At 38.9% G+C, this 27,968-nt stretch overlaps 1 protein-coding gene across 3 annotated transcripts in view; it reads left to right on the forward strand.

Moving 5' to 3' along the window:
- ROBO1 (roundabout guidance receptor 1) overlaps nt 1-27,968 on the forward strand; it is a 507,540-nt gene that overhangs the window by 188,145 nt on the left and 291,427 nt on the right. Inside the window, exon 1 of one of the 3 annotated variants that reach the window (XM_090121072.1) lies at nt 12,882-12,997. The exons of the other annotated variants lie outside the window; for them this stretch is intronic. Within the exon in view, the coding sequence (XP_089977198.1) occupies nt 12,943-12,997 (55 nt within the window). The 5' untranslated portion in view covers nt 12,882-12,942. Of the gene's footprint in view, nt 1-12,881; nt 12,998-27,968 lie in introns of those variants that run through there. 3 annotated transcript variants of the gene reach the window in all.

The raw sequence follows: 27,968 nt of genomic DNA on the forward strand, positions 1-27,968 counted from the left end.
CATTCCAACTTTCTTGCAAATTAATAATTTAAAATAAAAGTAATCTGTCATTCTAAAATGGGAGAAGACAAGAAACATTCTCTGGAGTGCCCATTTCCTTGATTTAACTTACAGATTCATAGCCTAGTGACAAAAGATTCTTTGTCTGATGGTGTAGCAGTATGCTGTTTAGTAAGTAGGGCAGTGTGTACGTTTTTACATACATAGTTTGTTATCGACATTAGTAGACAACATAAAACTAGGATAATGAAATAGAAATGTTAAACTTTTTAAATGTTATATCTTCATGAATATGATTCTTTTTTTACCAGTCTTAAAAGTGCTGGAGCACAGAGATCATAGAATCTGAACATCATCAAACATTATCTGATGTCACTTTCTACTTCAAATAGTTCAACCTGACACTCTGTTTGGTTTACCCTTTACTAAGATGGAGGCTTTACTCTGAAATGACCTTTTTGGCTTTGCAGTGAATTGTTTTAGTAAACAGATGGATCATTTGAGTCAAAGAAAAAAATAGTAAAATATTCATTTGGCCTGCAAATCATTTTTCTGAATGAGAACAGTGAATTTGAAGTGCCTGAGGCTTCAAACCTTTCAGGAGTTGGAATTCTGCATGAAATTGGGCTGTTAGTATCTTGCCTTTATTTTATGTGATTTATTCTGTGTACTCCATACTAGAGAACCTTTAATTCCTTACTGTACAGAAACATTTGAGGAGGTGTATTTGTTTCATTTTATAGGCAGCCTTACTGAGCAACGTGTAGTTGTATTTAGTACAACTGTGGTACATATTTCATTAAATGGTTTGTTTTCCAGTCTTACCCGTAATCAACTGAAAGATATGAAAATTCCTTTAACTCTTGTAATTAGGAACATGAGCACAAGTCTATAAATGGAAGAGGTATGAAAGCAAGAACTCTTTCCCATTTTGTGGGTATGGACTATCACATTTTGGATCTATGTTCATTTTTGTCAGTAGAATAATCTTTTGCAAGCTGTGACATGGTTATAGTTGCAGTCACAAAGAAAATGTTTTAAATAAGTTGAAATATATAAAATCTCTAAAAATACTGATGCTCATCTCCTAGCTAAAATATTATTTAGTATCAGTTGCGTGATTTGTAGCATGTGAGATAGAAAAGACCACTTGATCAACAAGTATAAATTTATAAAAGACATTCAAATTTCATTAATTTAACCTCTGTGTTGGGCTCTATGACACACACTTTTCTCTGCTTAAGGCTTCCAGAAAAGCATTTTATCTTCTTTACAGGAATCAAGAAATGAAGCTTTCACTTCTTCCCTTGATTATTCAGTACCACGCAACCATCAAATATTTTATTGGTACATTAGGTAATATGCCTATTGCCAAATAGGTTGTTTTTAATAATAATAACACCAATAACAACAATAATAGTAATGTTTGTAAATATTAGCTCAAGAAGCTTGTTACCTGAGTTTAAAAATAGAGATCTATTTTATACGTTCTCCTAAACTTGTGAAGAGTTTGGCAGAAACACATCTAAAAAGCTATTTACCTGTTTTTGGTTTTTTTCTTCCATGAATACAAATGAAATGTTCCTTAATTTTTCCAGGATGGGAACTACTCTCAAGCAGTGGGTTGTCACCTCAAGCTCTTAGGATACAGAAGGTGCAGTAGATACAGAAATCTACAATTCTCTAAGGATTAGGCTAAATCTACACAGTAGTCTAAAATGCTAATGTTTGGCTTTAACATGTTTATTACCACCTCAACTTTTCATATATCATTTGAATCCAATGCCATTTTGTCAAAAGTTTTTGCTATCTGAAATGATGTGTCAAAACAATACGATATCATGTGTCAACTCAAAATTTGTCTTGTGAAAACATTTTAGATTATTCAAACTCAACTCATACTTCTCTTGCAATAAAATGGTCTCTTTTTTTGTTGTTAAAAATACTCTGTGCTCAAACATGGAGGAGATAGGCTGGCTTTGAACAAAAGCAGCTCTCCAGAGAAATGTATGTCCATATTGTAATCAAGAAAATCCTTCATGTCTCTTGTTAATTGGTGATTTTCCCTGCATATCTGATGGGAAGATTTATGGCTTTGAGCAAAAACCTCTTTCAAGGGATTCTTAATAAAGGTTTAAGGGTGGGATTTTCAAGAATACCAAGGGGAGTTCTTTTGAAAGCAGTTGAACCCCCTTCTCCCCCCCATCAAAGCACATTTGAATCTCTCGTTCATGTTTCCAAGAAGTCAAATTTGGGCCATGTTTATAATTTTTGCCCAGTGTTCAGAGAAAACTGAATGACAAAACCAACAAAAATGTCCAAACCTATTTTTTATCAGTACTTTGCCAATTTATGGCAATTCTAACAATTCTAAGAAAGCAGCTGTGAAACATGGTATGGCATTTTTAAAACTATTACTTGATGAATTCTGTGGTATGGAAGATGTTGGTGTGTTTGATATTTATTCATGAAAAGTATTAATTAACTCCTTGGGAATGGGTAGCATCTCACTAAGCTTTCACTAAGACCTCAGCAAGCTGGGCAGAAAAAGTATCAGGCTGATATTCAATATTTCCTTCTGTTTATTCCCTAACAGATTTTTCGCTACATGTACACTTAACTGTCTAAACGATCATTCCCATTTTCTTAAAAACTACTGAAAATATTGACCAAGAGTATCACTTAAGTCCTATGTATACTGCTTTAACAGTGGCTTCATTCTGTAGTTACGGTCACGTACTGGCTGTGTAAAATGTAGGCCAAGAGCTTGAGTTCCATTTGAGATACTGAAAATCTAACATGACTACGCTGTTAAAATCTTTATAATCTTGATTTCCTGACTCAGAATTAACTTCTTGAAGTTAAAGGGACATCTATTGGTACTTTCAGTTGTTTCATCCTTTAGCCCTGGAATTTTTCATAGAATTTGTGACTTCAGCAAATATTCTTGCTTGAGAAATCTTGAAATTTCTTGAGAACATTGTAAAAAGTTCGGTATTGTTAAAATCAATATGGTTGTTTTTACATATAATCCCTTTACGGTGTACTGGTAGAAGTTTATGGTGGCTTGAAGCCTCCGTCTTTAAACCAGTCTTAGAACTCTAAATCACCTAAAAAGGAAATCTAAAGTTGGCTTTTACCAACTTATTACCAGCAGAGGGCATTACAGTGTAGTTCACAATAAACAACACAACATTACTTTTTGGAAACAATCCAGAAAAAGAACAGGCAAAAGTACATGGGAGTTCTGATAAGGATTTTACTGAAAGATATGTAGACTCTAAAATAATGTTGATGAAATTACTGCAATGATATTGCCAATTTAATCATAGATCTCAAATCTTTAAACCTCGTATGTTTCCTTAAATCAAAATGCAAATACAAGCAGTACTGCGTACCAAAAACTGACATAAAGAATAAACATGACCTAGTTTCTTAAAATTTGGGAAGCAAATTTAAATAAAAAACAAAAAACAAAAAACAAAAAACAAAAACCAAAAACGTAAAGAGAACTAACTGTATGTGTGAACATAACCTCTCAAACTTCTCATGTGAATAGTTTCCCATCCCCATAGCTAAGCAAGGGTCCCATTTGCATGGCAGTATGCGGTGTTTCAGTCTTGCAAACCTTTGTAACACCAATGCCTTGCTGTTGCTCTTTCATTTACCTACTTAAGGAATACTGCTACAGGGATCGTAGGTGGAAGGAGTAGATCCCTGGTAACATTCTCCCCTGTTGTGGTCTATAAGAATTTCACCTGCAACTTCCTTTGGTTTGAGTATTTATTCAGTTTGATATTGCTATCTGAAATACTGTTCTGTTGCTGCCCCCTTTAAGTCTTAAGATTTGAAAAGCATTTTTTTCCATTTTTGTTGTATTCTCTGAGGTTAACTATGAGTCCGTGCAGCTCTGATGGTGCCCTTGAGCTAAAAGTAGAATGTTTTCCCAACAGTATAGTTGAGGGTAAATGCAGATAAATTGTGTCTACTTGGTAATAACTTGGGAAATACAAAACTTGTTCATTTACATAAAAGAGAAGGGGAAGTTTTGAACTTTTCTTTTAAAAGGAAATGGCTGCATTTTTATTCCTCTACCAATGGTAACTGTGTAATTTACTCTTGTATCTTCTTGTGAAGAGGTGAGAAGAGAGAAAGCTGGAATTTATACATGTGATCCTGGCTTACCATCATGCTGTCTACTCTGGAAGGCTCCTTTTTGGCATGGCAGAAATGGCACTGACTTGCAAGAGGCAGTCAGCCCTCCACAGCCTTTCACAAACTTACTAATTTGTTGGTGGTGTTTTTTTGGATTTTTTTTTTTTTTTTTTTTTTTTTTTTTTTTTTTGGTGGGAGGGGGGGTTGAGAGAAGCAGCTGCTGCCTTTAAATTAAATGACAAAATCTCCGGGAAGAAGAGGAGGAACACACTGACGGCATGTCTACACAGTCAGGAACAGATACTTAAGTGCTTGCTCCTTGCACACTGAGAGCCAGGCACACAGAGCCAGCTGCAGCGCAGCAGCCATGTAGCTGTGTTATTACAGTAATGAGCCTGAGTTAATAAGGCCTGTTGAGACACAACCTGTGTTAGCTCAGCCTTGGCACTATGATAGCATATTTACTCAGCTTCTGGATTGGAGCTGGCTCGTGTCAGGCCGTCTCAGAGAGTGGGAGGAATAGTTGTGTTATTGGATGCTACTAACTATGTAGACATACCCTGACAGATTTGTCCTCTGGGAGGTTTTAAGGAGAACACATGCAAGACCAGTTTTCTTTTTAATGAAATATTTAGCTGGGGCCCAAGGCCTTTCCTCAAGGTAGTTTTTGGTTGTTGCTGTTTTTTTCTTTTTTTTAATTCTGAAGACAGCCTGACCTTCTGTGAGGAGATGCATGCAATATGGGAGCCTGGTATTGCTGTTTCCTGTACAAAGCTGGAAGGAACTCTTTTAAAAGAAAACAGCCTACTGTGTTCATGGGTATATACGTCTCACTGACAGCATCCTCTCCCTCAGCAGCAAACCTTATTTGCCCTGCAGATTCTATGCTTTAGCACTGTCTTCAGCTGAACTTTATAATACATTTGACATGGGCCTTTCTTATCAGAGTCCAATAAGACTTAGAGCAACAATTTTGAGGGGGGTGGTGTGGGAAGTAGAAAGAAAACCTGAAAGTAACTCCAAATCTCAAACAGGAGGAAAATTTCTAGTGGTGAGAAAACTTTTATTGTCTAGCAGAATCAGATGCTTCTGTTACACAGAACTGTGCTCTCTGTTTTGTGGGCGGAGGGTTAAATAATTTGTGTTCCTTTTTTTTTTTTTTTTTCTGTATTGCTTACTTCATGCAGTTTGGTTTTACCTAAACACATCTTTAATTTAATACATCTTTATACATTTTTGGTTTGGTAATTAAACTAAATGATACATGTTTTCACAGTTGTCTGGAAGTGTATTTTTAAGAGCTTTTGATATGGATAAGGATTGCTGAAGTGTTTGTATCTTTTCTTTAATATTTCACTTATGGTTTTCTGCAAATAACAATAGATTGTTTGTATGTATTCTGAATGTGCAGAGAAGGCTAAGATTGGGCTAGCCCTTACATGTAGAGGATGGCACTTCCACTTGTTCATTAAAACAGACATTATTACCACTTCAAGCGAAGCATACTGCTGGCATAAGATTTTTGCTGCTCCTTCCAGAAGCATACTGTGCCTACTGACGGGTAGTGTGCACTTCTGACACCAGCAAATAAGGGCAAAGACTTGTTTCTCCTCTACCCATTCTAGTCACACAGTGCACACTGAAAAAAATCAGGGGGTGTAATAAAATATATGCTCTAGGCATTAATACTGGATGTCTCTATCATTTGTAGTCCTTACTTTTTCCCTTCCTCCACTCAGGGGCAGAATGTAATATTAAAACTATAGTAAGCATTTTTTTTTAATTAAAAGAGGTTAAATATATGGGATCAGATAGGCTTTCATCATGCAATTATGAATTGTATGCTGGTTATTTTAAATTTCAACACGCAATTGAAAATTGTACTGTGTGAGCTGGCTCGGGTATCTGCTTTGCATTTGACTGAGTTAATTCACTGCAGGTATTCAGCTTTAAGTGGCGTCTGCTTTAAATATGTGCAGTAATTCAATCAAAGAAATAAGATGGATAGTTTATGTAATCCTTTTCATCTCCAGATTGCTAAGGTTAACCTTAACTATTCCTGAATTATAAATGCATACAGCAATCCTGAACTAATACGTGCAAAAAAACTTTTTTGATGGCCTGCTGAAAACCATGGAATAGTTCCTTCTTTCAAAATATAATTGAAGGAACCTACAGGCCCTGTATATCATTTCTTCCACTTATTTGTAATCTTAAACAAAAGTTTGGTGCAACTCATTTAAAACAGTCATGTGTGGTAATATTAAACCCTTCCTCTGAGCCAGGAACGTAGGTAATTTTCTCTTCAGAATTTTGGATGCACCATTCTTACTGCTCTTTTTAGTGCCAGCAGATTCTGTGACATAAACAGGAACCCAAAGGCAGATATTACAGAACAATAACACTCTGTTGAAGCTTTCATAATTTATAGAGTAATTAAGTACATTTTAAAAAAAAAGAATAATTTCTTATTCAGTTTGTTAGTTCATTCAATGCCATTTGGATGGGTCTGCTTGCTAGCTCTCTTGTAAGCGATCTGAATGATCCACTAGGTGACACCCTCAGACTCTTCCTACAGTCTGTATAGAAACAAGGAGACAGTGAGTACTGAATAGTTCATGCGGTAAATACCTAAACCAAGTACTGAGATTTGAGGGACAGGTCTGTCTTTGTTCAGTAATATCAGAGATAACACTGGTTTTGAAATAAATACTGTGTTGTCTGTATATAAATTACATATTAAGCTGATTAGCATTTTATCATTATCAAAAACAAAGCCATAGAAGAAAAGTTTTACATATTATTTCCTATAATTATAATAATTTTAAAAGACATTTGAGCTGGTGTGCTGAGTAGGCTGAATAGAAAATATGCCTTTAGCATTTCTTACTGGAGGAACAGAAAGAATGTAGCTTTAGTAATTTTTTTGTTTTTTTCCCACTGGGGATGTGCTATAGCACCTTTCTAACAGAAATAAAAAGCCACATACACCGTTAATATAAAAAAAAGTATTAAAGAATAAACATCAATGGAATTTTACGTGTTTATGCCAATGGTGAATTTTTCTTGTATTCCTTTATGTTGATAACGCTTTATAACTCCTTTGAAGAAAGGATCTTTTGTCATGTTGTTTTTATACACCTAGAATAATGAGGCTTGAGCGTATTTAGAGTCTCTACCCATGAATTCAACATAGCAAATAAAACCTTAAATCTTATTGCTGTTATTCCTAACTCAGCAATAACCATGAGTACTGTTCTAAGTGGTGTACTGACCCAGTGTAGTTCAGTCTGAAGTCTGAATTCACTAATTGTGCAATCAAGTGCAGCATGAAAAAAATAGGAGCTGCATATCCAAATTAATATAAATAAAAGACAAATCATCTTAAGGCCTTAACAATCAAATGCAAGAAATTATTTCTTTGTATATCATGTTTAAACAGTGACCATTCAGGTCAAGAAAGAGATATAAATTGATTAATACTGAGATGGAAGTCACAACATTTTATGTTACACATATTAACAATCCCAATTTATTATACAGCAACTGCAGGCTTTCAAGAGATTAACTGGAAAAAAAAAAAAAAAAAAAAAAGAGAAAAAAAAAAGGAAGGGAAAAAGGAAAATACACATGGAATTACATGAATTACTATGAGTGAAATGAGTTACTGTAGGTAAATGGAAAAACAGCACTGGCTGCTTTTGTGGGATTCCTGAATCTATAGTCTGATCATATGAAAAGAGACCCAAAGCCTTGAACCAGGTACCATTAAAATCTTGAAGGAAAACAAAACAAAACAAAACAACAAAAAAACGCTGTGAAAATAGAATAATTTGTACAGGCATCTTTACAATAATTAAATGGACAACTAATAACACACTCTTATCTGAACTAGCTCTCTGTGAAAGCTTAATTGTACCATATAAAATAATGTCATACTTGTTACCAGCCTCAGAATGCTTAGAATGATAAATTTTGTGTGTATATATGCATACATGTGCAGATGTGATTGTATAATGTACACACGCACTCACAGAAGTATTCCTGGCAGCTAGCGCATGGAGATAACTGGAAGGCAGTGTGGTAGTATTAAGACCAGGAAGGTAAGAGTCACTTGAAGTTCAAAGAGGTTTTTGTAGAGAGGGTGAAGTTGGCTCCGTATCACAACCAAGACAAGATGTACGTATGATGCCTTTAGAGAAAAGCAAGCTGGGATCTTTAGTAGTTACAAAAATTCAAGTTCTTCTGAGTAATGTGGAATAAATAATCTCTAAAAGCACATTCTCTCTTGTGTCAGAGGCAGCTCTGATTTCAGTCACTTTGAGGAAAGAGTGCCATCTGCTGAATCACAACAATCATTTCTAGAGAACCTTGTCTTAAAGCTTTTCCTGTCAGAGCTCAGTGTCTCAAACACAGGCAGAATATGTAAATTTGTGCACAGGGGTACTGCCCCTCTGCTGCCATTTGTCACATGGCAACAAACTGTAATGGAATATTGTCAGGAAGGCCCAACCTCTACTGCCATATCAGCAACATCTGCCTCTGGCATTGTAGGCCAGCAGAATAATATAGGAGGCATTACTTTTGGAGCAGCCCTCATACATATCTGTGTAAATCTGAAATATGGATGGGGTTTTGTAACAACATAAATATTAAACTAAAAATCCAGCCCTTCAACTGTTATATATTCAGTGCTGTAAGAAATTTAAATAAAAATGTTAAATGCTGGAAATTGGAGCAAATATTTCACTGCAGTGCATGCAGTAGATGGAGGTTACTGTACAATCAAATGCATACATTTTATTTTCTAAAGTCTCAGAATTTACCTGTGCTTTTAAAATCTGCTTAAATGCATGACTTTGTCAGAAGAAATGAAGTAATTCTCTCTGTGCTTTTTGGGATCAAAATTATCCATTGATAAATTCTAAAATGGAATGTAGTTTTATAGATATACACGTATATACATACATACATCTCAGCATCAAGGACAAGAGCGATGCTCTAATAGCACACATTTTGTAAGAACATCTGCAGAATTAAGGATGTCAATTACTTATAAGATATTCTAATGAAGTTTTGTAGTCTTACAATTTGAAGAGATTTGCTCAACTGTGCAGCTGTTATATATTATTACAATCCAAAAGAATTAAAAAAGATAATTAGACTGGTATATATCCACTCCCAGTAATTTTTCTGAAGTAAGAAAACACTGAGAGCTAACCATTATGCTGAGGAGTATTCGAGAGAGTACAAACAGAACAAGTTTTGGAAGCTGTGGTGTACTTTCACTCTGGGTGCCTAATGCACAATGGATTCACACGTCTCAAAGGATAAAGATTTCCTTACAGCAATAGCAGCTATCTTGCATCTCTGTTAAAGATAGGGCAGTTGAGGCACAAAACACTTAAAATGCTTTATTTTACTCTCACCTCATGATCAAACGCTAAGGTCAGCCAAGCTTCAGAGCTTTAATCCACTCTTGTGGATTACAGCGCTCTGGATCAGGCTGCCCAGAGGAGGTTATGGAGCCTTCTTTGGAGATATTCAAAACCTGCCCATGCGCTTTCCTGTGTAACCTACCGTAGGGAACCTGCTTTAGCAGGGGGTTGGACTGAATGACCTCCAGGGGCCCCTCCAACCCCTGCGATTCTGTGATTCTGTATTTAGAATACCACTGTATCTGAAAGAAAATTAACATCCAGAACACAAGACTTCGGTACAGCATTACCTGCCTGTTTTTTGCATGACCCGAGAAAAAGAGTGCATGGATCTAGAAGTCTGTTATTTCACCAGAATACAGGAAATAGATTTATCTTGAGTAGAGAATTAATAAACACTTTATTTACCTTTTCTCTACAGCATATATGCTTACAGCCAGATATAAAGTAAATGGATTCATTTATGTTGATATTTCATACATACATCATACAAATGGACTTAAATGATTTTTTAAGATTACATGGAGTATTTACAGCTTAATTTATATACCTAAAAATGATACAAGTAAACGGATATATGTATACATCAATTATATGAACATATGCACATTCGCAGAATATGTAAACTCCCTGTAGAGTGACCTGCTTGCAGAATCACAGTTTTACCTTTTTTTGAAAGAAGCAATAGATTAAAATATGTAATCCAGACAAGAAAAGTGAGCCTGTCAAGCATTGATAGTAGTATCACTACAGAAGGAGTAACAAAAGTGCCCTCAGAATTTTATCTGTGGTGGTCATGTTTTCTTTTCATCCTGGAGACTATATAGTCTGGGCACCAAAGCAATCTGTCTATACAGGAACTCTCTATACAGAGACTTGAAGAGGATATGAGATCCCAGTCACCAGAAATTTTTATAAATGAGGTTAAAATACTTTTGCTGTTGAGAGTCTACATACCTGACCCTGTCTTGGAACAGGGAGGTGAATTACATGACCTCCTAAGACTTCTTTTCAGCCCTGTGTGTGACTCATATTTATTTAATCAAAACAAAAACGAATTCATCAAAATCTCAGACTTCTCATTAGGGTTCAGGGATTATCCAGGACCTACTCTGTGTTTCTGCTGTGTGTTTTAATTCTGGAGGTGCTATTTAAGTTGCCTTTCACAAAGCACAGAATGATTATATGAGGACAGTGTTTGAGCTGAAGGAAATATTACTGGTGAGGTACAGCTTGAAGAAATCCCTGTGAAGAGGGGAGGTGCTCACTGTGGAAAGTAGACTAACATAGATTCAGTGTACTTGCAAGAATCTTTTTTGTTGGACTTTTAGTCCTATGCCACAGTGAGGGAAGTAAAAAAGGGCAAACTTCATGGCATGCTGTCATGAGTGTGACACGATTGATGGAGGCTGTGACCATCAGAACCTGTTTGGCTGATAACAATGGAGGGTGCATATAAATCCTACGACGGGTTCTTTCTCTGGAGTTTCATTATCCCACTGCAAGAAAAGACTCATTTGTAATGGGGTTAATATCTTCAACATGTTTCTTGAAAATTAAATTTATTTTTTACATCTCATTCAGTCCTTGCAACATAATGAATCAATCCTAGAAATACATGGAGCATTACTGTGAAGTGCCAGTACTGCCATATGCTGGGCTTGTCTGACAGACTTTCTTCCAGGCTGCCCTCCCCTTTCCACCTATGGTGTTAAGCCTCCTTGCTCCACCACTAACTTTTGTGCCACCAGATAAAGCCCATAGGGGCTACACCACGCTGATCATGGTGCAGGGCAGCTCTCAGGCCTCTGTGCAGGACTTGGCCTTGCATCCACTTGCAGAACAGCGATCTGATAAGGCTTATGCTGGATGTTTGGCCTACGCCTGTGGCACAGCCAGACCTTGTTGCCAGGGATCATTTGACAAGCCACAGCCGCGTTGCCCCACTGGGAATACCAGGCCACGCTCTATCTGACTTCATAGACCCGTATTTGTTATGCCGCCTGAGAATGCATCTGATAATTATGGCAGGGGAAAGGGAAGGGAAATAATCAGGGAAGCCGTGATGGGAAAGCAGGGCTCCTTGGCCCTAAAGCTGCTATCTAGCGTGGGGCCACGCCATCTTAGGATGAGGGTGTGTAACCCTGCAGGATTTCCCAGCAATTGCAAACCACGCTTTTAGTAATCACGAACGAGGTCTCAACAAACTCAAGGCTATTTCAAGCCTTCGGGGTCCTGGACGCCTGAAGGGTTTTATAAGTTTGCTTGAGTTTGGAGCGGGAGCTGTTCCGCGAGCACTGCTGCCCACCCGCCTCACGCCGCGGTCCCCCGCCCGAAAGCAGCCCGACACCACGTCGAGGCGCTGCCGGAGGCAGCTTACGCCTGCCCGGGGCGCCCCGGCCGCCCCCAGCGGGCCGGCACCGCCCCGCACCGTACCTTCTGCGGGGGCGGGGCGGGGCGGGGCGGGCTGCGTGGGGCGGAGCGGGGGCTGCCGTGCTGCGCTGCGCCGGGTGCGGAGCCGTGTAGGTGCGGCGCCTTCGCGGTGTCCCGTGGTGGCAGCAGAGCTGCGGGGGCCGGGCGGGGAAGCCCGGGGCGGCTCAGCGTGGCAGCAGAAAGTTGAGCAGCTTGCTCAGGGGCAGGCGGGCAGTGCTCCTCCTCCTCCTCCCGCCGCCGCCGCCGCCGCCGCCGCCGCCGCACCGAGGGTGGGTGGGGGCGTCGGCCCGGGGAAGTTTTGCTCCCTTTCGCTTCCTTCCTTCTTAACTTGCCCCCCTCTTGTGCCCTCCTCCGGCGCTGGGGAGGGGGCGCGCGTGTGGTTCCCGCGTGCAGGAGGCGGCGGCGATGCTGCGCAGGGCTGGGAGCTGCCGCCGGGGCTCCCCTGCGTGAGTGCGGCCCCCCGACGCTCCCGCCCCGCCGCCTTCCCCCGTGATGGGAGCGGGGGCCGCCGCCGCTCCGCCGCCGCGCTCTGCCCGCCTCCAGCCCCGCGCTCAGTGACTCGCGGGAAGGAGGGCAGCGGGAGCCGCTACGTGCTCGTCGCTCCCGGAGCTCTTTGTTGTGCGCGTCCCGGGCACCGAACAAAGTCTCGGGCCGGAGGAGCAACTCGTGAGCGGCGGCTGCGGAGAAGCGGGGCTCTTTTGTGTTCTGCCGTCTCTGTGGATGGTCCTGGGAAGTGTCACGGAGGAACGCCCGGGCCGAGAGAGAGGAGAGCGTGGCCGGCGTGCGCCCGCAGCACCCGGGTGTGACAGTGCCGAGCGCCGCGGGATTACGGAGCCTCGCTCGCGTCGAGCCGCTGTGGGATTACAAGTGGGGGCTCTTCTGGCATGAGACTGTCTGCAGGCGCCACCTGAGGACAATGGTCGCGGAGTTTGCTCACTTTTACCTCTGTGGATTACTCTGCCTCGCCTCAGGTAACCGCCGCCGACGGGAGAGCCGGGGGGCGCGGGACTGCGGCGGGCGGCAGCGGGCAGCACCGGACCTCCCCGCGTTTCCCGTCCCGGCTCCGCCGGCGGGGCGCGGGGGCGGCTGCAGCCGGGGGTGGGGACGCGGCGCGTGGGCTGGGGAGGGCCGCTGGGCGCGCCCCGTCGGTGGGGGCGGCGGTAAGCGGCTCCCTCCTCCCGCTCGTTCCGCTCGGCCGAGGCTCGGAGCGGGTAGCGGCCGCAGGTAGCGTTACCGTGTGCGAGGGGCCGCCGCCGGGACGGGGTCTGCCTCGCCTCGCTCCTCGGTTAAAGTTTATCCATGTGTGTAAAGTGGAGTGTCAGCGTGATAAATGGGAGAAGGAGAGATGGCTGTGGAGATAGAGAGGATTAATGGTCATTAGTCACTGTTTGAGCGGGGCTTATGTGTGTTGGGGCATCTTATCGTGCCTGTTAGATTAAAGATAGGGCCGTGCTAATAGGGTATTGTTGATAGCAGATTGCGTTCGCCTGCAGATTCTCTCTTTAAGCGCCCTATCAAATTGTGGTGTTGAGGAATGCGATGGAGCACTGTGTGTAATGACTTCAGACCGGGTCCGGGTCCCTCCGCATCGCGGTGAGGCGCTCAGTGCAGCGCTCCGGATTTTGCGGGTGTCTTAATCCGAGTGGAGCGGTCCTGGGGGGATCTGGTGCTTGGCTCTTGTTTTCCTTTCTGCATGAGCTTCCTGTTATTCTTAGGAGACGAGACCTATCTGTCTGCAGTGTGCCTCCACGCTCGCAGCAGTTCTTTTTGTCACGTGTTGAAGTGAGCTATGACTAAATACAGCAAAACCTCGCGTTACGCCTAACATACGAGTTGGTGCCCAAGCTAACCTTAATTGATTTTTATAAGTTCACTGAGGACCCTTTTGAGTAATTAAAGCTGTGGTAGTGTGAGACACCTGGTCAGTAAATGAATGAACGAAGTTTTTTGAAAGCCTTAAGTACACTGCCTGAAGCTTTAAGTCTTAATTATGTCACTGAGTGCAATAACTTATGTCTGTTTCTAGATGGTATCATAAATTTAACTATTACATTTTTGCTGGTAGGTATTAGGTTTACCTCTGTGGCTTTGAGCGTGGAAAACTTTGCGTTTCTCTCTCTTTTGAGAGCAGCTCTGACCCTGTTCACTCTAAACTATGTCAGCTGTGCCACCTTTGGCTTGCTCTTCTTGTGGTTGGTGACCCTGCACGTAGCACATAGTTGAAACTAGGTGATCACTGTGGTCCTTTTCAACCCAGGCCATTCTATGATTCTGTGGTTCTATGTTGCCTTTATTTAATGGAAGAAGCAGCAGGAATGGACAGTCCTTTCCCCAGCTTGCTCTTGAGGTCTTCTGTACCAGTCTTCCCTCATACATGATCTCAGACACAGTATACTAACTCCCTTTTGGACTGGGATATTCCTGGTTCCATGTTAAGCAACAGTTCTTCAGTGTGTTGTGTTGTTGTTTTTTTGTTTTTTTGTTTTTTAAATTTTCTCATGTCTCTTTCAAATAAATGCTGAATGTGCTTGTTGTTTCGGTGGTGTTTTTTTGTTTTTTTTTTTTGTTAGGATAAGGACATTTTCCCTAGTGTTGACTCCAGCTGAGTTCTTGGGGACAAAGAAACAAAGGAAAGTCGTGAATGTTTATGGAGATTTTTTTTTTTAATTTAGCCTTGTAAGTAGAGCCAATAACAAAGACAGAGACAAACACCAGAAGGGGGACTTTATTCTTAGTCCCTCACCAGAAGGATTTCTCTTTCTCTAAATTATGATGTGGTCAAAACAGTTGGTCTTGCCTGGAACAATAGGGATGATAGAAACCTTAGGCGTGACAAAGTTTGAGGGTAGATAGCCTTAATGCAGAAGGAAGGACGGGAGTCACCTATGCAGACATTTCTGCATGGATATCCTTTCAATTCCATTGACAGCTGATCTGCTTGCAGGTTGATTGATCCTTTCCTCCCCTTTCCACTGATGGTTTTCACTTCCCTCACTTGCACCTCATCTGAATTAAGGGGTTGTGTGGTCACGCTCTAAGGGGAATGTTGGGAACTTTTGCTGAGAGGTGGGAAATAACTGGGGGATGGGGAGCAGGGAAACCTTAACCTACTTATCTTTTTATTATTGTAAGTGTTTGTTAAAACAGTAATTGGTAAACCACTTAGTATTTAAAACCCCTAATTCTTACCCTGATGTTGCCTCTGTGAAGCAACTTCTTTCATCTAAGCCTGTGGTTAATGAATGCTGCATAAATTTAAATTTTGAATTGTTTTGAACGCTGGAATATAGCTGCTTATTCTAACAATGTAATTTCAGTGCTGCTTTGCATAAAGGTGAGAAGAAAAATTACTTTAAGTGGTACTTCTCTGGTGTCCTTGTTTTCTTGAGTATTTACCTTCCTTCCTGCCCCTTTTCCTCCTGTCCTTTACAATCCATTGGGTTCTCATCTCTTCTTCCTCTCCCCAAAAAAAGAAAAAAAAAAATCAGATTGGTGTGTTTGGGAAAAGTTTTCAGTAATCTGCAGAGTGATGTGCAGAACACTTTTGCTGGGAATGGGAATGTCAAAGTTGTTTTTTTTTTTCCACATGCATATTCACTGCTCTAGCAGTCTGTAAGGCTAACTACATCACCAGTTGATTTCCTGATCTCTTCAGAGAAATTTTTATATTTCTACATAATGTTTCACTGCATAGCTGGTTCCCACCTGCTCAGTGTGTTTTCCACCTTTTCAATCTGCGATATCCCATACCAATTACTTCAAACAGGATTGGTAAATTTGATAAAGGGATTTTACACTGGGTGAAATAGGGCCTCTTACAGAACTGAGGCAGGCATGGTTTCCATTGATAGTTCTAGCCAGTGGAGGGCAAAATTGTCTCTCTCATTCCTTTATGAGAGAGTCATCTTCCAGTGGTTAGTAATGTAAGGGTGTCTGTGGAGTGTCCCTCAGGTTCTTTCCAGTTGGCTGATCTACCTATTGGATTAAATAGATGAACAATTTCTTTGGCACATCTAAGATTGTGCTTAAAGAGGGAAGTTTCCCTTCTGCAGTGAGAGAGCAATCTGTAGCCTTCATGAAGTGGTGGTATTGGAGTATCTTGGGAAAAGTTTCTGTACTCTTGCAATAATCTCAGTCTGAAAATTGTAATTGAAAGAATAATAATTAGAATAATCAAATTGATTGCTCCAAACATAATGCCAGCGGAGGTGACCTGCTGCTATTGCTGCTGCTCACATCTACTGGTTGGTCTCCACAAGTGTTCAGCAAACACTGATGAATGTCTATGCTTCCATGTCAGACACCATTCTGCCAGACTGCCCCTGTGCTGCCATCTCTCACACGGCAACAACATGTAATGGAATATTGGTGGGAAGGTTCAACCTCTACTGTCATAACACCAACGTCTGCCTCTGACTTTATGGGCAATGTCATGAAATGGGAAGCATTACTTTCAGAGTAACCTTCATTTAAAAAATAAATAATTTAAAAAATATAATACACAATAACTCAAAGGTTTCTGAATGTCTAAGAGCATGATCTGTAACCAAGTAATCCATGAAAGCATTAAAGAAACCTGTGTTTTTTCACCTACCCCTAATGCACTGTGTGCTGTTTTAAGTAATTCTACTGTAAGAATGTTTAAGAAGGATAGCTGCTTGCAGTTTAAAGAGCTGGCCAAACTTGCAGTATGTTTAAGGAGTTCAGACTGTAAAAGAAATAGCCATGTACTGTTATTAATTCTTTACTTGTGTTGGCACTTTCTCCTGCTATCCAGGTGTTTGATTACTGCTCATGTGTGTCAGTACTGATGTGATATGTTGAGAACAAACCTCCCCCCTTTTTTAAAAAAATGCATTAGTATTATTTCTGTTATGTTCCAACTAGAGACGCTTTTTTCATACTATTTAGTAATTCAAATTAGGATACCTATTTAGAAAAGGAAAACATCTAAACTGACTTTTTTACTTGCTGTGGTCAGTGTTTGTTGCCAAATATTTTCTTCTGCACTGTGTAGTCCTCTACCAGTGTCCTGCATTAACATAGTGTGAGGGCATCAGCTGTAAAGCTTGGGGTTTTGAACTTTGCAGGACTGTTGTGTACAGTCTGTAATAATGAAAAAACATTAAAGTCATATGAAGTGTACTTCAGAAGCTGCTATTCAGACTATGGGCTAAAGGTTCTGGTTTGTTCTGCAAAGATAGAGGGGCAGTTACACTTATTACCAGAAATTAGCAGCACCTAGGTAACGGTACTGTTTAATGTCAAATAGTAACGTGTGGTATCCGTGCCAAATGATGTGTCGATGTAAAATGCTCTGGAAATGATTTCTGCGGAGGTTCTGTGGGGGATCAAAATGAGTCTTCATAAGAGGTACAGATTAAAACTGATCTCTTGAGTCACTTAACACTGAAAAATCTGCTACTGTACTTGGGAAGAGCCTATTCTCTCTCTCTCTCCCTCTCCCTCTCTTTCTCTCTCTCTCTCTCTCTCTCTCTCAACTAATACTGCTTCTGGTTTGGCTCTTAATTTTCTTAAATAACTGAGAATTCTGTTTCACAATCCTAACCAGGTGTAATATTATGTCTCATTGGAGGATGGTTTTGTCTCATTAAAAAAACAAAAAACAACTGGGGTTAGCAAGTCCCATCACTTGTGCAGCTTCTAAAATTTATTTCTTATTTATTACCATCATCTTTAAATGCCCTGTATGAATAACAGTCACTTGACTTTGGACCATGGTAGCTATTTCAAAATCTTTTTCATAGAATCATAGAATGGCCTGGGTTGAAAAGGGCCACAATGATTGTCTATTTTCAACCCCCCTGCTATGTGCAGGGTCACCAACCACTAGACCAGGCTGCCCACAGCCACATCCAGCCTGGCCTTGAATGCCTCCGGTTTTGAAGTGTTTCTCTTTTATACTGAAGATTATCCTTGTCAATGTGTTGAATCTCTTGTGTGTGAGTACTTGTACAACAAGGAGCATGGCTTTTCTTTGTTAATAGTTGTTAATATTTTGAGGTTATTTTGCGGTCAGGAAGTTAGTGAAAACCTTGCTCTTTCTAAGCAAACTAAAGGGCACTCAAGAATTTTATATGCTGAGGTCCTGACACATTTTATTTGTATATTCAGCTCTATAACCTCATTGGGTGGTGATAACCTTCCTTAACTTTTCACCAGAGTGCCTCTTCATAAATTGTAGAGTAAATAGTGAAATAGCTTAAGTAGTGACTGAGGTGTATTAGGAGTACAATAAATTGTGTAAACAAGAGAAATAAGAATGTTTTCCTGTTGGTGACTAAAAGCTTGAACAAGAGGTGAGGTGAGTTGCAGTATCTAAAAAAGTGAAGAGGTGCTTCAGCTGGGCTGCTCTTCACACCTCCCTTAGTATGAGGGCAAAAGTAGGCAATCCTAGTATTAGAATGTAATGGTATCTTCCACACATAGGTGAACGCCTCTTGGCTGACAATTGCATCAGCCTTAAATTAGTGTTTAATTCATGTGGATAGAAGGGCATATTATGTGAAGAAAGAGAATATTTTATGAAAACAGCTATTTTCATCTGCAGGCTTGGGCTGTTGATGGTAGCCAGCCTACATTAAAATCTCAAAATTGAGACTCCATACTATGGAAACTGAGGAGCAGCTGGGAGGCTAATACTGAATTACAGATTTTCAGTCAAATGTGCAGGGTTCTGTTATTTTGCTGTTGTATTCTGTTTTCTTTATCCATGTTAATTGTCACAATACTGAAAGACTTGGGTCAGGAACTGTAAATTACTGTTCCATGAAAATGATGATAAGCTTTCTTGAATTAATGTGTTGGATTGAATTCTGGATGCCAGTTTTTTTTTTTTTTTTCTGGCAAAGTTGACAAAATGCTTTTTGAATCATCAGAAAAATCATGTATTTAGCCACATAAATAGTAACGCTTGATTCCAGAGCATTTTTAAGAAATGAGAGGTTATGCCTCTCAGGACAGGAATGTTTTAATTGGTGTAAAAACAACAACATAAAATTAACTGGAGGAAAACATAGGTAACTATTCTCAGTTAAGAATCTGAAGTTCACTTCAGATATAAGTAAGAGGACGAATATCCTGCATGTTGACAAAATTATGGATAGAGGGTAAGTGAAGTGTGTATAGTGCTGTGTGTCCCATGAACAGAGAAGCCATTTCTCCTTTGTGAGGGTGTTCAGTGAGAAAACTGAATGGATAACCGAGTAGTATATCTTTCACTTCTTTTTACCTGAAAAGAGAATTGTTTTTTTGAGCGGAGAAATAGTAACTTGGAGAGAGGAGAATCTATGCATAGCCAGCAGAGAATGCACTCATAGATCTAAGGAAAGGATATGATTGTTTTATACTTTTAAAAAGCAGCTTTACTTCTTTATGCCTTTATGGTTCTCAAACGTATTTATATTTGCTACTTCTATCACTATCCAAAGAACTGCAGATAACTTGTGTGCTTTGTAATCTAGCTTTTGGGGAAATGGTGTCAACTGATTGCTGCAAGAGCTTAGAACTTGAGGATCTAACTTGGGCACATGCTTCACCTTCTGACATAGAAGTTCAGAACATATATTTTTGTAACAGCAATAGCACTTCTCTCCATCTTCTTCTTAGCACATTTGGTTTTGATCTTACTTTTTATATACATTCTAGTGTATCAAAACATGAGTTTTTAATAAAGATGTCTTAAGTATTCGTCTTCACAGTCAGAATCCTGACATTCTATATAAAATACTTGTGTTAGCATGCATACCCTCTCAAAATAGTAACTGTGTTGGTAGAGTGTTTTTCTCAGTTGGCTTTCAAAAAAATTCTATAAGAAACAATTGGATTCCGTATCTAAATAATGGGAGAGTCCCTCTGTGGATTAGCTTGACTGATGGTAGAGGTAAATTCTGGAGTGTGTGTTTACCTTATGTTCTCTGCTGCTAGACTTTACACTTTCAGAGCAGCACGAGGCTTTCTGTACTTTGTTAAATATTTATTTACATGTAGGTAAATCACTAAAATAAAAAGAATGTATTTAAATATACTGTAAGTTCTGATTAAATGAGAATAGATATGTGACATTATTGAAGTGACACAGATAACTTTATGATCAGAAAACATGCTTGTTTTCTGGACTGCTACAGTTCTGAAGGACATGCATCGTCTCTGAAGAAATGCAGTTAGATACACAAAATTATTCAAACTGTCTTTGGTTGGCAAGTGTTTGCTCAACATGGTGCTGCATTACCTTAAATCTAATGCTAATATAACAAATCATTAAAATAATTTGAAAACCCCTTACTGTCAATTAAAGATCTGTGAAGGTGATAGTCTGGTGCTGAAATCTGGTTTTAAAGTCTTCAAATTAATATTTTGCTTTCATCTTTGATAGTTGAATATGCAAAGTTCTGAAACAGTACATCTTCTCAGCCTTGGAATGCAGGGTATACCATGGTGGCTTTCCAGCCATTGAAACCTGAACATCATCCTCAACAGCTGTGTGGGAGAACTGTATGGTCAATGCACTTTTTGAATTAACCCAGTTTTGCAGTCCTTTGTCGTCTTTCTCTTTAACCATCCTCTATATAATCAGAATTTAAATTTCTTCAGTATCATTGAACTATTTCATGAGAGAGCACGCTGGTATTGCATTAAATTTTGCTTGGCTGGCAGTTTTGTGCATTCTGAAATTTGCATATCCCCAGGCAAGATTTTGCATTCTGGGTTAGTTATATTGCCTGCTATCTAATTACTTAACTGCTGTTATGTTGAAGGTTAGTTATATAAAACAGTTTACTATTTAAAATTCATATACAGAAGATTCTCTTTTTGTAATTTGCTTCTTCAGTAGCATAATAAACATCAACAGCTTCTAAGGTGAGAAGTTAGAATTACAGCATGTGAGCAAGAATATAGGCTTAGAGATGTATACAGTATGAACTCTCCTTTCTTGGGAAGTAAGTAAAGGGGAAAAGAAATGGGTTTTTGATAGTAACCAGATGGGCATTCTTTAGAGAGGACTTGAGTTTCAGGAAACACTAAAACTCAGATTCTTGTAATCCACAACACTGTGAGTTGTTGGGAACCTGCAGCCAAAATTTGGAGCCTCTTAAAATCAGTAATACCTTCTTGAAACTCTTGATTCTAGTGTTTAAATTAAATTGCATAAAATGTTTGACTTTATTTTCAGCCATAAGTGTTTATGGATCATTGTGTATGCTCAGCTCATGTGAAAATGAGTGATGGTGAATGTTTCCTTATGAGCCAATTAAATAAGAAAGCTATATGCCTAGCTGAGTTTGCATGTATGTGTATGGATCTATGTAGATTGAGAAGCCAGTCAAAGATGAGTTTGAGTACCTTATTTTATAAGCATGTATTTTTGTGTGTTTTATAAGAATATAATTACATATTGTATTACATATGCAATTACTTTTTTTTTTTCTTCTTGTTTGTCACTTTTGTAGTACATTTTACTACCTTTGGTGGAAAGCAGTACTTTTCATTCTCCTGTTGGCCAAATAAGCCTGAATATGTAAACCCTGAATAAAGGTAGAAGCCCCCAACTCCAAAATAGATTGTTGCCTGTACTTATTGCAGAGAACAAAGATTTTGGATAAAAAAAAGCTCTTTTGCATACTAGTCAGGTTCAGAAATGGGAATTGCAAATTCTGAGTGTCTTCCCCATCACCTCCCACTCACAAAACAACTTAGTGCAACATTTTCTCTTGGAAGGCAGCTAGTGGCCTAAGTGCAGCAGTTGGCAACTACTTCACAAGGAAAGTGTTGCATAGTAGGAGGTGATAAAAAAAAAAAAAAGGAGGAATGAAAAATAAAAAGTTTGGGGAACAAGGAGAAAAGAAAGCTAGGCTAGGATGGTAAGAAGAAATTATTTTACCTTTTGCCATTCAAAATAGGAGTTAACACTGAGTTTAGGATGGCTACGTTGCAGCAACACAACATGAGAGACAACATAGGAAGTGTAGCTAAAGGCAATCTTACCAGGCCATTGCTCTGGCACGGAAGTGATTGGCAAGGAGGCCCTGTGCAAGGAATGAAATCCTGTCACCGTTAATGTGGAAAATTATGGCTTCAACTGCAAAAGCTGTTAAAACTTGGAAGGAATTAGCATATTGCTTGCACTGAAGGGCACCTGGAGCTGAATGGCTAGGTTAAATCATTCAATAATGATTAATGAGATTCATTGCTTAGGTTATACAGCCTTTAAAAATTAAAAGGAATAATTTAAAACTAGATGAAGAGCAGAAAGAAAGATTCATGGCTACTATTTACCTCTTGAATGCAGAAGGTGGAGGTAAGTATTCTTTTCTGATACAAGGAGAAATCTGTTAAGTGTCGCTTTTAAGTTTAGAAACTAAAAAATTAATTTCTGAATAGTTGATCTGTGTAAAATTCTGTGACCATAAAAACGTGAATGCAGCAACTGAAGCCTTCCAGTATGAAAGAATGTGCAGGACTGAATTTTGCTGCTGGTGAGTACTTTGTTTTTTACTTTGCTTATATATAAATACATACATATATAAAAATAAAACCTGTAGGTAGAGTAATATAGTAATATAGTGGAAAAACAGGGAAACGAGAATAGAGACATACAGAGCATTTATTTTAAGTTTTCTTCAGCATGATTCTGGCAGTTACTGAGCTGTCTGGTAATGCAGTTTGATATCATATCAGGAATAACGTTTGAAATGTTCAAAGGCTGTCATTTCACAGGAAGCTTGTAGTACTGATATGAATATACTTCTGTTTACTTTCAGGTTTTTAGTGGAGAGAGCAGAGAAGTCCCTTCACTAAAATGAAGCGTGTGTTCATTAATATTTGTAGAACTGTAACAATAAAGACTGGCATCATCTATGATGCTACGGTTTAAAATAAGTGACCGCATTCAACAATTTTATAGAGGTAGACAGGAAGTGAAGTAGGCCCTTTTGGAAGAAGATGAAATTCCTCTGGGGGCTTATGGCTACAAATACTAAAATAGAATTTACCTTTAATCTCTAGAGGTTGAGGTTCCCTAAATTGCATTGCTGAAAAAAATCTCTGTTGACAGCATTTCTTGGCTTTTTATATTGCCGTTTTCCCTACTTACACGATGTCTGTCTTGGTTGTCTTTCAAATTTTGATTCACTTATTCCCTCAGTGGATAGCAAGCAAGTAAGAATTTTTAAAGCTAGACAATTGCTCCATTCTTATCTGTATGCATCCATTAGCCTAATGTGGAATGAGAATGCTTAATTCCCTGCTGCTCACCCCCCATCTCACCCACCTTCAATCAGATGGGATTGTTTTCCCTGCTATTGCTGGTGCAGGTAGCCTAGAAAATCCATCAGTTTTAGGTTGACCTGATGCCTTAGTGTTCTGACCAGCAGCGATTTATGCTTCTTATACAGGCAGCTTTTGTTTTTGTTGTTTTTTTTTTTTATTATAAGGTTCATTGGTGTTGCGAATATCTAATTGTGATTAGTAACTTACGAATTTGGAAGAGAAATGTCTATTTTAATAGCAAAACAATTCAATTTTTATTTCAAAGAGATTGGTTTAGTGTCTTCCGTCAGATTATTGTATCATTAAGATTGATATTTCTGTCTGTGCTAGCAATTTACATTTTATTTTACATAAATTTACAGAACATACATCTTATTTGCCTCTTACCTTATTGCAGGAAGGAAAGCGGCAATCTCGTAGCTAAAAATTCATGGTGGACAGTCCAGCATTAATTAGAAATAAACTGTTAGTCATTTCATTTGGTCATTTCATCACAATTCCTGTAGGGTTGCAGCTGATCACTTTGCATCTCATTAAACTAAGTTTTATCCCACTCACTTTATGCAAGTCAAGTAAAAAAGCCACATCCACTTAATGAATCCTTTTCTTTGCAATGAGCTGAACGTGGCATTTGTTTTTGTTTTAGCAGTCATGAAATCACAGGGTGTTGGCGACAAGTCCATTACTGGCGCTGTGCACTGTGTTTCTGAGGGCTCTTACTCCACCCAACACATTATGTGTGCGGACTGTGATGTACTTGTTAAGACTCGTTTTAAAATAAGGGATGCCTTGCTGAAAACAACAACAAAAAAACAGCAATAGAGGGAAAATAACAATAGGTCCCTGTTCTGTATTAGCAGAAATGAAAGAAACAGCGACTCGTTACTCTTGTGGCTTGAGGAAGAAAAACAAAACCTGGATGAATTCTCAGCTCCTTCAAGTCAATGTAGCTCTCACTGCTGATTTTGATTTTTTTTACCTCCAGCTGTATGTCACTATGTGACTGTGTGATATTACATAGAAAAGAGTACTTCAGGAGGAAAATAAAACTATTAATCACGTCACTTGTGAACTTTGTGGAAAGTTTCAAGGGTAATCAAACTCCACAATTTAGTATCCATTTTTATCAGTCACTGCAAAGTTGGCTTTGTTGTGTGTCCCGTAGTGTTGGCGCTGTTGGTATATATTCTGTGAAACTCATTCCTTCCCTTATTGTCTAAAAAACCACGTGTTTTTTTAATCTACTTCAATTGTTTTAATTTGCTTGACTAATAGCTTTTTCAAAACATTCAGCTTTGAATTTTAGTGTGCTACATAACATGCTCTTTTTCTCTGACTCTTAGCCAGGATTGTGAGAAAAGTAATAAATAAACCTCAAGATTTTGTTTTGTATGGATTCTGATTTTAAAAACAAACAAAAAAGCCAAAATAAAAGTAGTTCAGTATTTTTGTTGTCTGCTTAGGTTTGAAAATAAATACAGAGTCTGGTTCCTACTAGGTACAATTTGGAGGGAACTGTAATATATTGTAAATGAAACATTAAGCACAGATCACTTCTTTGAAGGAAGAACGGTGCTAGCTGTTTAAAATTAAATCATGCTCATCAGCTTTTAGAACACGCTATTTCCAAATCTCTATTTAATTTCTCTTTTTACAAGAGTTTTAAGAAAAAAGTCAGTCAGACTATTCCTGTGTGACTAGTGTATTTTTGTTAGAAGTACCAGGTGTCTGATCAATAGCATGTGCTGGGAAGCATGAATTTCATTTCTGCAGAGACTTTAAATGCACTTATTTTAAACTTTCATGAGCTACAAGTTGTGTGTCTTGTTTTGTTTTTCCTTTTCAAACGGGCAGTGCTAGGTAGAATTTTGTTATTTCACTGCAGATTTAGGACACAGATATGTACATATTTTTCTTCAGGCTTTTAAGGGCTCAATTTTAAGTGGTAGATCATTATTCTATGCATCAAAAGTGAAGGGTGATTAACTCCGTCTGGGTGCATGCAGTGTAATTTTAGAGGCTACAAATGTTGTTACAAGTCAGGTTAAGGTTTAAAGGTGAAAGTTTGGCTGAATGCGTTTTACAGCTTTAAGTTAATGTACGCAAACAAAGAAACTCTTGTTTTCTACCCATTTATGTCTAGTGAGCACGTAGCTAATGTGGTACAGAAAAGAAAATGTGAAGATTGTGTAGTTTGAACTTTATGGCAAACTGCATACTTATTTCAATTCCTAAGGCCCGTTAAGTAAACTGAATCTAACACAATTTTGATTTAGGCTGTTCATCTTCTAAATGTGAAGTGAAATGATGATGGCTTTAAACTAAGTGGTATCTATTATAGCTTAAATTTTATACGTGAATATATTTTAGATTTGCTCATATGCCATTAAATAATTCAAAGAACATATTGAGCTACAACCCCAATAAAACTTCCCTAGTGTATTTAAGCTTTCATTCTAGATAGTTCTTAAGTTCTGTTGTAACTTGAATTCCTCTCAATTTTCTCACTCGCTGTTGAACTGAAGTATATGGAAATTAGCTATGTGGGATGGGAATGTGTTTTCTTTGAGTGACATGGAAGTTCTTAAAAGAAATTGTAACCTTTCTGTATAAGATACTAACCTGATTCACTGTGTTCAACTTAGAAAAAATGAGACAGGTTGGACTTGTCAACCAGAATTCTCCCCTTCCCTCCCCCTTTCTAATTAAAGCTTTCTTAGAGCCAAACAATTTGGAAGCTTTTTTTGAATTTCATTGATCTATTTCATTTACATCAAATGTAAGCAAAATGGTGTGCATTTTTATAGGACCCTGTACTACTGTAAGAAACTGTTCAGTTATGTCTGAAGAGGTGACCCATTCTTACAATAGTTCTGTTTGCAAATGACTTGGTATATAAATGGAATAAAACAAAATGGAAGTGATTAATGGAAATAAAAATAAACACTTCCTGTTCTTGGTAAATGATACCTCTAAAGCACAGCAGCCTTGTCGAGCATAATTAAAGTTGTAAGAACTAGGATAGGATGAGTGGCCTCTATTCTCTGAGGTCACAATTGGAAATACAGAGGTCAGGGTTTTGCACTTAGCCTTATGTAAACAATGTCATGCCCTAGTAAGTATAAGAGCTGATTTAACAAGGTTAAGCTAATTTAAAAAAAAAAAAAAGAAAAAAGAGAGAAAAAAAGGCAAGTGCGCTTACTTGATATAAAAACTTGCTTACAATCACTGTACCCTCATTTAACCAGCTAATGGGGAAAAGCATACAAGGAAGGTAAGAACAGTGGAAGTACAAGCTTTTATTTACGCTTGCTTGTGGATACCTGTTGATACAAAGTGATTCCCTTGTGTCAGACTCTTATAATAACATTCCTGCAGTTTTCCCAGAGCCTGTTCCATGAAATCTGCAGATAAACAGTTCATTTTCACCTCAGTTCAGGAAGAGACTTGTTTTTTAGAGCACTTCTTTTCCCCTGAGGTCTAGGTATTGCTTTATTTTGCTATAGAGCTCATGACCTTATCCTTGCTACTGAGTAGTTCTGTATGTCTCCCAAGTATATTAAATCATTGGTTCCAGAGATACTACTTTTTTTCCTTCATTAGTGGTTTGGATTATGTATTGAGGCCTACGTTTATGCATGCTAGGAAAATAAATGGAAGAGTGTGGAGATATATCCTAAGAATTTTCTGTTTGGAATTGTGTGATTTTTCTTTTTCTCCCTGTGCTTCATCTCCAGCCCTTTTTGTGTCGGGTCTTCTTTTCATTATGGTGCACTGCCAGTCAGAAGGAACCACGAGCTCCAGACAGAACACGCCCCTGACAGTTAAAAGAAGGACTGCTGGCAAGATTCAGAATAATTCAATTGAAAACAGAGTTCTGTAACATAAAGTCTGGCAGCCCCAGCCACCACTCCCTTTAAGAAGTTCCAAGGGCAATTGTTCAGGCTTTCACATGCTTTGTCTAGTCATCCTAGAGCTGTGAACAGGACGGGGCTGACCAGTTAGATCTGCAGTTAGAACTTTCTGGTTGTGTAATCAGTCACCTTTTTATCGCTACAGTGTAAGAGGAATGCAGGCCCTCAGAGAAGAGGAAAGATAGGTATTCAGCATAATCGAGTGTGCAAAGAAATGCACTGTGGTTAGTTTGCAACATTCTTCAGGCAAGTTTTTCTTAGCATGAAATGTTGCTTTAATATAGGTCAGCTTTAACTGTTGTAAATGAGTGTGTTTCTGGTGAAGTCAGTGAACTGGTGTTAATTACTTCACTTGAGAATCTGCTCAAGTAGATGAGCAACTGGCAAATTCAAAGGCAAACATTTATCCCGCAAGAAAAGTTCAAATCAGTCTGGTGTTTTGTATTTGTTTTCTTCTCAACTCTTCTGAGAAAGAAGTCAACATTCCTACATCCTGATTGTGTTTATTGCAAGTAGAGTTTTATTCACAAATGAACCGTTTGTAAACTGTTGCTGTTTAGAAAATAGAGGAATAATGAGTGCTTGTGCTTCTTGTTTCAGATCCTCTCTCTACTAATAAAAGGAGTGGGATCTAAATTGAGCTGAAGTGGTTGAGATCACAAACCACCAGCCATCCCTCAGCATGACTGACATAATTAGCAGCTTCTAGGCTGAGGAGACTGAAGTTTCCTTTTATGGA

The sequence above is a fragment of the Phasianus colchicus genome, chromosome 1 (assembly GCF_987193195.1).
Source record: "Phasianus colchicus chromosome 1, bPhaCol1.hap1.1, whole genome shotgun sequence".
Classification (NCBI taxonomy): domain Eukaryota; kingdom Metazoa; phylum Chordata; class Aves; order Galliformes; family Phasianidae; genus Phasianus; species Phasianus colchicus.